General features: G+C 35.5%; 2 protein-coding genes across 7 annotated transcripts; both read right to left on the reverse strand.

Annotated features, from left to right (window-relative positions):
* Positions 1-2,785: 2,785 nt before the first annotated feature.
* LOC140833766 (uncharacterized) lies at positions 2,786-5,308 on the reverse strand. Of its 6 annotated transcripts, none has more exons than XM_073198151.1 (7): positions 5,098-5,308; positions 4,998-5,015; positions 4,635-4,766; positions 4,329-4,450; positions 3,799-3,928; positions 3,630-3,706; positions 2,793-3,541 (listed from the first exon to the last, which is right to left on the reverse strand). In XM_073198151.1, the coding sequence occupies exons 3-7, from the start codon at positions 4,693-4,695 to the stop codon at positions 3,113-3,115; spliced, it is 819 nt and encodes a 272-aa protein (XP_073054252.1). In that variant the 5' UTR covers positions 4,696-4,766; positions 4,998-5,015; positions 5,098-5,308; the 3' UTR covers positions 2,793-3,112. The 6 variants fall into 6 exon arrangements, with proteins under 6 accessions (XP_073054254.1, XP_073054252.1, XP_073054249.1 ...); XM_073198149.1 differs by having other exon boundaries at positions 2,799-3,228; positions 3,349-3,541; positions 4,635-5,015; positions 5,098-5,296; XM_073198152.1 differs by having other exon boundaries at positions 3,103-3,236; positions 3,349-3,541; positions 4,635-5,015; positions 5,098-5,303.
* A 1,528-nt stretch (positions 5,309-6,836) lies between these two features.
* LOC140835254 (uncharacterized) lies at positions 6,837-9,260 on the reverse strand. The gene is made up of 3 exons (XM_073200744.1): positions 9,015-9,260; positions 7,404-8,654; positions 6,837-7,219 (listed from the first exon to the last, which is right to left on the reverse strand). The coding sequence occupies exons 1-2, from the start codon at positions 9,258-9,260 to the stop codon at positions 8,400-8,402; spliced, it is 501 nt and encodes a 166-aa protein (XP_073056845.1). The 3' UTR covers positions 6,837-7,219; positions 7,404-8,399.
* Positions 9,261-11,348: the final 2,088 nt, after the last annotated feature.

Below are 11,348 nucleotides of genomic sequence, written 5' to 3' on the forward strand. Positions count from 1 at the left end.
CTCGTTACCTGCGATATATGCATGCTGAGTCTTTAGACTCACTAGACTTGATTGTTGTAGGTACTGATGAGGTCAGGGCCGAGGGCGGGGACCAGTGAGCCAGCTTGGGTCGGCAGTAGTGGCACCCGAGGACCTCAGTGCAGCAGTTGCTATTTTATTCCGCAAACAATTTTTATCAGTAGTTGGATAATTTTAAATTGTTATTTTTGGCAAGACTTTATTTTCTTCTGCTGCTACTATTTTAAACTTTGAACTTGATTTATCAGACGATTTTACGAATGAGGCCATTTAAGTTCTTTTAAAAAGAAATTTTTTAATTTTCCGCAAATTTTCAAGCAAGTATTTTCGGGCCTTTACACCTATCCTTCCAACCAAACGTAGCCTTAGTCTGTTGTCAATAATTATAATTTTTAGTAAAACGACAAATACATGATATGTAAGAATAAATCATGGATCGAGGCTTAATTCCAAATACGAAAATTATTACCAGAACACCACAAAATCTTGATTAGCATCCAAAATTGTAACATTACGATTCGATGTCTTACTTTCCAAACAAAAAGTATAATTGTTTTCATAAAATATTATATTGACAGATACTTGAGTTTCAAATGAATCACAAATTATTCCCAACTCAAGCTAAACTTATACACGTAAATGAATATGAAATCATGAATATACTTTTAACCCAAGTTATTTTTTTATTTGTTCATAAATTGTTGAGACTAAAATGTTATTGATATTTTATATTTTAAAAAATTAAATAAAAAATTCTCAAAGTGAAGCCAAACATATTCTACAAGGTTCAAAGTAAATATATATTTCTACCTCTATTCAATATTAAGGCTCTCGATGAGTGCCTTAGACTGGGTTTTTTTTTTAAAAACTAATTTAAATTTTAAATTTTTTTTCAAAAATAATGCAAAAAAAAAAATGTTGCAAAATTACGGCAAACCGTGCTTATAGAGCACGGACGCTGCACACGTGGAGCAGCGTCCGTGCTTAGTAAGCACGGATTGAGTCCACGTTGGCTTATTAGCGACGGTTTTACAATTCCGTCGCGCCTAGCGACGGATAATAAACCGTCGCCAATAGCGACGGTTGACACAACCGTCGCCAATTCAAAATTTGCGACAGTTTTGTAAAACCGTCGCTATATTTGCCGTGCTGATTATCCCAATATGGAATGTTTCCATACCGATACCGGTATCGAAAATTCGGTATGCCGAATGTGAAAAAAGTTTATACCGGTACCGTACACACCGAAAATTTTGTCGAAATTTTCGGTATACCGAAATATTTTCGGTATACCGACTTAAGTTTAAAAAAATAATAATAATAAAAAATTATTTTTCGGTATTTCTATATATACCGAAATACCGAAAAAAAAATATTTCATACCAATACCGATACCGAAATTTTCGGTACGGTATCATTTTCGGTATACCGATTTTTTCGGTAAGTTCGATATTTTTTTCGGTACGATTTTTCGGTATTTCGGTATTTTTTTCCCAGCCCTAGCCGTGAATAATAAATGAAGACGTGCGATTAATGTACGCCGTTAATGTCCAGACATAATGTTTTTAAAAATATTTTACTATTAACAGCGCACATAAAGATGCACGCCGTTGATAATACTATGAACGGCGTGGCGTGTCTTTATTGTGCGCTGCTAAAATCGCATATGTTATTACTATCCGCGGCGTGCATTTATAGTACTATCTGCAGCTTGCATTTATGTGTGCTGTTAATAACATATGCAATTTTCGCAGTGCACAATAAAGACACGCCGTTAATAGTACTAATAACGACGTACATATTTATGTGCGCTGTTAATAGTAAAATGTTTTTAACGACGTACATTAATTATATAGCGACAGTATTAACAAAACCGTCGCAACCTTTGAATCGGCGACGGTTTATAAACCGTCGCTAGTGGCGACGGTTAAAGAACCGTCGCTATTAGCGACGGAGTTTGAAAACCGTCGCTAATAAGCTAACGTGGATTTTAATCCGTGTTTACAAAGCACGGACGCTGCGCTACTCCACGTGTGCAGCGTCCGTGCTCACAAAGCACGGTTTGCCGTAATTTTACAAAATTTTTTTTTTTCATTATTTTTGAAAAAAAATTTAAAATTTAAATTAGTTTTAAAAAAGACAAAAACTTGTGTGGGACGGTCTCACGGGTCATATTTGTGAGACGGATATTTTATTTGGGTCATCCATGAAAAAGTATTACTTTTTATGCTAAGAGTATTACTTTTTATTGTGAATATGGGTAGAGTTGACCCGTCTCACGGATTAAGATCCGTGAGACGGTCTCACATGAGACTAACTCTTTAAAAAAAAAACCCTTAGACTGACATGTATTATAATTAATTAATCGTTACTGTTTGAAACTTTCCAATTACAATACTTTATTCAACATAAGAAATCTCTAATTAATTATTTTTCAGCACGTACTCAAAAAACATTAAAGCCATTTCTTTCTTTGACTCGAACATCGAAGCTTTCTTTAAATATCCAGAGACTTGACAATTCATTAAAGCCACTGTAAATTTCCAAAACTTAGCTATGATTATTTAAGATGTCCGAACGTAAAATTAGAATTTCAAAAAGACTACTTTTCCATAGAATTTAACAAAGACAAAAATTTGCGTGAGACAATCTCACATGTTATATTTTATGCGACAGATATCTTATTTAGGTCATTCATAAAAAATATTATTTTTTATGCTAAGAATATTACTTTTTATTTGGAATATCGGTAGGATTGACCCGTCTCACAGATAAAGATTCGTGAGACCGTTTCACAATAGACTTACTCTTTTAACATTTTATCTTAAACCCATGGTCATCATGCACCACACGGGTGTAAGTTGTAACGCATCTGGTGTGGCACAGAGACTTCTGGATAGATAGATGCACATGAGACTATAAGAACAGAAGCAGAGTGCCTTGGATGGAAAAAATTGCAGATGGGATTTGAACGATCTTTCCAACTAGGTTTATCCAGGTCTGAATATTGCAGGCCCGCGAAAAAAGAGCCATTTTGTCAGCATTCTTCTTGTGGAAGGTTTAAAAAGAGAAGAAAAATGCAAACATCGATCTCTCATTCATTTTTCATCTGCTTTTGAGCCTGTGCAAAAAATTCCTTGGCGTTATGTGCTACATCCTCTTCAAGTACAGCCTCCAACAATAGGTCAGATCCCCTCTCGTTGTCTCGCTCTATATGCCTCGTATATACATGAATGAGCTTAAAAAAATCAAGAGAATGAAATAACTGCAACATAATCAAACAGCAAAGTGATAAAAAAACGACTTTCAGAAGAATGTAGGGATGGTCACCTTTTGGTTTTGGCAACAATCCGGCACTTTCAGCAGATATGGGAAGAACAGTAAACTGACCAGACTCATCAGTTAATTCATTAAGAACTTCATCCATAGCTTTCACACCCAAGGACGAAGAGTTGGCCAATCTTGAATGTGTCATTGCTTGCCTATGAGTGTCACATGGAGATGAGGTAGTTGAACTATGATCCTTGAAACAACATGCAAGTCATTCACTTAAAAATAATATTGCAAAGTCGACCATCATCAAGCATCACAAGTCACAACTATCACAATACCTTGGGCATGGCAATGGTTGCTGTGGTCTCGCCTTCCGCCGCAACCCCTTCAGGAGGTTTCAAAGTTTCTGTGTCAACTGTGCTCCAGCAATACAACTATACAAGGTCATTAAAAAAGAAGAGGCCTACACAACCACAAAAATTAAGAAAAATATAATGTTTCCATTACCAGATTTAGGCTTTGCAATATTGTCGACTAGTGTCGTTGTCAATGGACCAGGATTCATGAAAGAGATGGAGCGAATTTCATGGCGTATAGCTTCTAATTGAGCCATTGTATCTTGCAGTTCTTTATGCACCTGTCAGATTTTCCTAGATAATCATATTCAAGAATCAAGATAGTCCAAAATCACAGCTAGTAAAAGAAAACGAGTCTCACATAAACCTGCTTGTGCCCAAATGTAATGCCCATCAAAACAATAACATTAAATTAATCCCATATGCATATCAAAGATCTATAGGCATAAAATCCAATCAGATCAAGAAATCAACAATGTCATCTTGATGACCCAAAAAAAGAACCCAATAGCCAAAGCATAAATCTCACAACTATAAATTACAATTGATGCACTTCAACTAGTCCTTCGGTTCTCAAGCGTTCAATTCCCCTTGTTTCATACACCCTTGCTGGACAAGCACAACACATTTAAACAATTAAATGCCTTGCCTACGGTGTGTAAGAGTGTGAGAAACACAGACCTGGCGAGCTTGAGATTGCTCCATAACACTTTCAAACTGGCCGCGTGCCACTTGAACATACCCAATCGCACGCCCAGCCAATCTCCCCATTGTTCTTGATATTATCGGTAGATCCTTTCGCCCTAATTTCCATTAAAAATGTCACAGCATTAACATAGCAAGAGAAATATATACCAAATCGTAAAAGCACAGATTAACAAATAGGGCCACGATTTTATGTATGCCTGGATTAAAATATAGAAATGTCACTCAAAAAAAAATAAGGCTAAATCCGCTATACTTATATATTAAGAAGAAAGAGCATACCAATAAGAGCAGCTGCAGCTCCCACAATAAGAAAAAGCTCACCGTAAGAAATTCCAAGCATTTTCCAGAGAATGGCTCTCCAATTTCTCTTCCGAAATGAAAATGACGGAACTTTCTCTTTAAGGTTCCGATCTGTTACAGTGATTGAGCTCCAACTCATAATAATCCGAAAGCTAATATCAGAAGAACCCATGCTCAAGCTAACCACATATATAATTCAAAGCTCTTATTTTTCTGGCATTCTGAGAATCACAAATTCTACAGAAAATAATTATAATAGAGAGCCAAAACACATTCTTTTGAAATTTGAACTCTCAAATAGACATTTAAGCAAACACCTTAAAGAAACAACACATACAATACCAGAGTCTAGAATTCACCCTGTAAAAAAACATTAAAAAGAAAGTCTTACAAACAAAAATGGAGAAATTGCATGTAAAGGAAGGGGAAACCGAATATTTACCAAATTCTTGCAAATTTCACTTCCCTCCTCTACACTTCACAGTTCATAGAGTGACTGAATATGTTATACTAACACGCCGCCCTCTTGATCCAATATATGTAAAAAATAAACCGATCCATTTGGATAAACAGGTAGCCGAAATCCGATTAAATAAATGCACACCGTCAGAAAGGGAAAATTTTAAAGAATAATTTGAAAATAATTCGTGGTGTGATGCATAAATCAAATTCTTTTTGGTACGTATTATATTTTATTATTATTTTTCATTCTTGTGAGCTCATCACAGTTAAATTTTGTTAAGCGAATTTTTCGGCTCGACTCAGCTCAACTTATGAAAGTTAATAATTTTTTTATGTCAAAAGTATTATTTTTCCTTGCATATATGGACTAAATCGATATATCTAACAGATATAGATCCGTGAGATCGTATCACAGAAAATCAATTTCTCTTAAACGGTAATAAAATATTCATTTACTAATGTAAATGGATAATTTTCTTACTTTGTTCAACTCTTTATTCATCTTTCTTTGCCCTACCAGAAAAAAAATTGCTCCCTAGCCACGATCCTCGCTTGCTTAACATAAACTTCAAAACTAACCACCCCTTCTCCAACCGCTCCATCCCACGCACACAGCAAATTCTCGATTGCCAAGTCATTCACATCCAAATCAACAAAAAGATCCAAACCTTCAAAAAATTCATCAATTTCACAATTCACAACATAGTTCTTATCATTATACTTTATCCCATTCAAAAGCCTATCAAATCCATCATCCAACTCATTTTTCTATCATTCAAGCTTTTCTTTTCGAGCTCGAGCCTAAATATCCCAGTCTTTCATAACCTCACCCCTTTTTTCCAATTTAGCTACAAGGACGGATAGGTTCATCATTTGTTTTCGAGACCATGCATGGAGGGATGAACGCAAGCAGGGACACTTGAGTAGTAAAAAAGATGGTTGTACGAGAATAGTTTGATCAAATTAAAAACCAAACTCGGGAGATCACACTTGGAGAAAAGACAATTTTCGAGTTAATATGATGTGGTGGCACCCAAAGAGTCGACGAATGGATGATAACGGTATATGGGATACATTCTATTTCTCGAATCCACGTACATCATGGGAGCTATTTGTGGGTTCAAGTACCCAAATGGTTGAAGAGACAGAAGGGGCGTCTTGGGAGACATACAACTCCCAAGTAGCATTGAGATGAGTGACCTTGGTGTTATCGTTGTGGGTGAATGTGCCTACGGATGGCTTAAAAGAAGGGAAATCTTGAAATATAGAGATTAAATGTTGTCTAATGATCTTTTTTTTTACTAGGGTCAATGTAGTATAAGGCCAGAGGGCATCCTCTATGAATCTGATGGAGTTATCGAAGGAAATGGACATTTTCTAGGAGATGTAAAATTTGTGGGGTTTGGGGATTTTAGTATATATTTGTAGAATATGTGATTGGTGTATTTGAGCTCATTATTTAAAGACTTTGAATATGTTAGTCCAACATACGACAACTTGAGATAATAATATGAAAATAAAATATAAAAATAGACACCGAGATTTACGTGAAAAACCCCTAAAAATTATTGGGGTAAAAACCACGGCCAGATTAAAATAATTTCACTATAATATCTTATGGTGTACAACCGTTCACCATATTTCCAAAGAGAACACATGCTCTCTTAATACAGGAGAACAAACACTTCACAAATATTATAGAACTAAGCACTCAAATATTATAAGATGATAGATAACTTGATGAAGGTATACTTGAATTATGAAGGAATGCATCTATTTATAGATGCAATTTCTCATTTGAACCCAATAGCCAAAGCATAAATCTCACAACTATAAATTACAATTGATGCACTTCAACTAGTCCTTCGGTTCTCAAGCGTTCAATTCCCCTTGTTTCATACACCCTTGCTGGACAAGCACAACACATTTAAACAATTAAATGCCTTGCCTACGGTGTGTAAGAGTGTGAGAAACACAGACCTGGCGAGCTTGAGATTGCTCCATAACACTTTCAAACTGGCCGCGTGCCACTTGAACATACCCAATCGCACGCCCAGCCAATCTCCCCATTGTTCTTGATATTATCGGTAGATCCTTTCGCCCTAATTTCCATTAAAAATGTCACAGCATTAACATAGCAAGAGAAATATATACCAAATCGTAAAAGCACAGATTAACAAATAGGGCCACGATTTTATGTATGCCTGGATTAAAATATAGAAATGTCACTCAAAAAAAAATAAGGCTAAATCCGCTATACTTATATATTAAGAAGAAAGAGCATACCAATAAGAGCAGCTGCAGCTCCCACAATAAGAAAAAGCTCACCGTAAGAAATTCCAAGCATTTTCCAGAGAATGGCTCTCCAATTTCTCTTCCGAAATGAAAATGACGGAACTTTCTCTTTAAGGTTCCGATCTGTTACAGTGATTGAGCTCCAACTCATAATAATCCGAAAGCTAATATCAGAAGAACCCATGCTCAAGCTAACCACATATATAATTCAAAGCTCTTATTTTTCTGGCATTCTGAGAATCACAAATTCTACAGAAAATAATTATAATAGAGAGCCAAAACACATTCTTTTGAAATTTGAACTCTCAAATAGACATTTAAGCAAACACCTTAAAGAAACAACACATACAATACCAGAGTCTAGAATTCACCCTGTAAAAAAACATTAAAAAGAAAGTCTTACAAACAAAAATGGAGAAATTGCATGTAAAGGAAGGGGAAACCGAATATTTACCAAATTCTTGCAAATTTCACTTCCCTCCTCTACACTTCACAGTTCATAGAGTGACTGAATATGTTATACTAACACGCCGCCCTCTTGATCCAATATATGTAAAAAATAAACCGATCCATTTGGATAAACAGGTAGCCGAAATCCGATTAAATAAATGCACACCGTCAGAAAGGGAAAATTTTAAAGAATAATTTGAAAATAATTCGTGGTGTGATGCATAAATCAAATTCTTTTTGGTACGTATTATATTTTATTATTATTTTTCATTCTTGTGAGCTCATCACAGTTAAATTTTGTTAAGCGAATTTTTCGGCTCGACTCAGCTCAACTTATGAAAGTTAATAATTTTTTTATGTCAAAAGTATTATTTTTCCTTGCATATATGGACTAAATCGATATATCTAACAGATATAGATCCGTGAGATCGTATCACAGAAAATCAATTTCTCTTAAACGGTAATAAAATATTCATTTACTAATGTAAATGGATAATTTTCTTACTTTGTTCAACTCTTTATTCATCTTTCTTTGCCCTACCAGAAAAAAAATTGCTCCCTAGCCACGATCCTCGCTTGCTTAACATAAACTTCAAAACTAACCACCCCTTCTCCAACCGCTCCATCCCACGCACACAGCAAATTCTCGATTGCCAAGTCATTCACATCCAAATCAACAAAAAGATCCAAACCTTCAAAAAATTCATCAATTTCACAATTCACAACATAGTTCTTATCATTATACTTTATCCCATTCAAAAGCCTATCAAATCCATCATCCAACTCATTTTTCTATCATTCAAGCTTTTCTTTTCGAGCTCGAGCCTAAATATCCCAGTCTTTCATAACCTCACCCCTTTTTTCCAATTTAGCTACAAGGACGGATAGGTTCATCATTTGTTTTCGAGACCATGCATGGAGGGATGAACGCAAGCAGGGACACTTGAGTAGTAAAAAAGATGGTTGTACGAGAATAGTTTGATCAAATTAAAAACCAAACTCGGGAGATCACACTTGGAGAAAAGACAATTTTCGAGTTAATATGATGTGGTGGCACCCAAAGAGTCGACGAATGGATGATAACGGTATATGGGATACATTCTATTTCTCGAATCCACGTACATCATGGGAGCTATTTGTGGGTTCAAGTACCCAAATGGTTGAAGAGACAGAAGGGGCGTCTTGGGAGACATACAACTCCCAAGTAGCATTGAGATGAGTGACCTTGGTGTTATCGTTGTGGGTGAATGTGTCTACGGATGGCTTAAAAGAAGGGAAATCTTGAAATATAGAGATTAAATGTTGTCTAATGATCTTTTTTTTTACTAGGGTCAATGTAGTATAAGGCCAGAGGGCATCCTCTATGAATCTGATGGAGTTATCGAAGGAAATGGACATTTTCTAGGAGATGTAAAATTTGTGGGGTTTGGGGATTTTAGTATATATTTGTAGAATATGTGATTGGTGTATTTGAGCTCATTATTTAAAGACTTTGAATATGTTAGTCCAACATACGACAACTTGAGATAATAATATGAAAATAAAATATAAAAATAGACACCGAGATTTACGTGAAAAACCCCTAAAAATTATTGGGGTAAAAACCACGGCCAGATTAAAATAATTTCACTATAATATCTTATGGTGTACAACCGTTCACCATATTTCCAAAGAGAACACATGCTCTCTTAATACAGGAGAACAAACACTTCACAAATATTATAGAACTAAGCACTCAAATATTATAAGATGATAGATAACTTGATGAAGGTATACTTGAATTATGAAGGAATGCATCTATTTATAGATGCAATTTCTCATTTGAACGCATGATTCTGCTTCAAATTTTTTTCGGCCATTTTGACGAACATTTAATATGTGAGCCAACTTATTCAACTATCATCATTTATTGGTCTTCTGCCGACATTTCTCTCACTTGGATATTTGATTGAGAATCAAACACATCTTTTCAATCTTGTCATTCTATGCTGCTTACATTTCTGCTAGGCCACTTGAAGATATACACAATTCAAACTTATCCGTATTTACAGGCTTTTTCAGAAAATCAGATACATTGTTCTTTGTATGGATTTTCTGCATATACACGCTTCGTTCTTCTATTACTTCTCAAACAAAGTGAAATTGAACCCCAATTTGTTTCGTCCTAGAATGAAAGGCTGGATTCTTTGTCATGTGCAAGGCACTCCGACTCTCACAAAACAAAGGAACAATATCTTGTTTGTGTCCGATCTCCTCCAATAACCTTTTAATCCATATTGCCTCCTTATACGCTTGAGTAGCTGCCATGTATTTTGCTTCTGTTGTAGATAACGCCACAAATGTTTGTAGTTTTGAAATCCAACTTATTGCTTCCTCTGCAAGTTTAACATATAACCAATAATAGATTTTCTCTTATCAGGATCACCTGCATAATCTGAATCGACATAGCTCCTGAGTGTAAAATATGATCCTTTATAACATAATGCAGCATTTGAGGTATCCTTAATATATATATAAGGATCCTCTTAACAGTAATCCAATGCTCTCGTACAAGATTCGCCATATACCGACTAACTGCTCCCACTGCTTGAGCAATGTGCGATCTTGTACAGGTCATGACGAACATCAAACTTTACATTGCTGATGTATATGATACTCGAGACAACTTTATCCTCTCTGCTTCACTGCTATGACACATCTCGGAGGATAACTTGAAGTTAATAGGAAGAGAGGTTGATATTGGCTTACTATCTAGCATGTTGAAGCGTTGCAAGACTTTCTTCAAACAATTTTTATGAGAAAAGCAAATATTTCTGTTAGTTATGTCTCGCTGAACTTATATCCCTAGAATCCTGAGAGTGGTTCATAATGATCAAATCATTCTTTCTGAGACGCCATATGCCACGTCGCTCCTGAATCCATAATCCATGTGTCACAAAATTTGTGCATGCCTTCTGCAACTGTTGCCACTTCACTGAATAATATTCCACCACCGCCTAAAGTATTGGCCACATTTCCTTGAGAAATCTTCTCGATACTCGTATACTTTTTCTTGAAGTATCCTTTACCGTCACATTTAAAGCTATAAATATTTTTCTTCTTACTTCTTGACTTTGATATACATCGTCTTTGGTTTCCACTGGAGTTACGGTCCATAAATCTTCCTCTTATCATCGGTAAAGCATCTGTCTGCTTCGAAGTTACCAATCTATCTTCTTTATTCTTGAGCCGACTTTCTTCTTCGACAACTGCTATGAAGACATCGTCGAATTTTAGAAAGCCCATAAGAATATTGTTGGTTATGTTGATGGTAAGTTAATCATATGAATCTGTTAGACTTTGAAGCAGAAGCTTTGCACGTTCATTTTCCTCTATTTTATGCCCCATAGAAGTAAGTTGGGAAAATAGAGTATTTAGTGTGTTGATATGGTCGGTCATCGATGAGAATTCTGCCATCTAAAAAGTATAAAGTCTTTTCTTAAAGAA

Source organism: Primulina eburnea, chromosome 6 (assembly GCF_022965805.1).
Source record: "Primulina eburnea isolate SZY01 chromosome 6, ASM2296580v1, whole genome shotgun sequence".
NCBI classification, from domain to species: domain Eukaryota; kingdom Viridiplantae; phylum Streptophyta; class Magnoliopsida; order Lamiales; family Gesneriaceae; genus Primulina; species Primulina eburnea.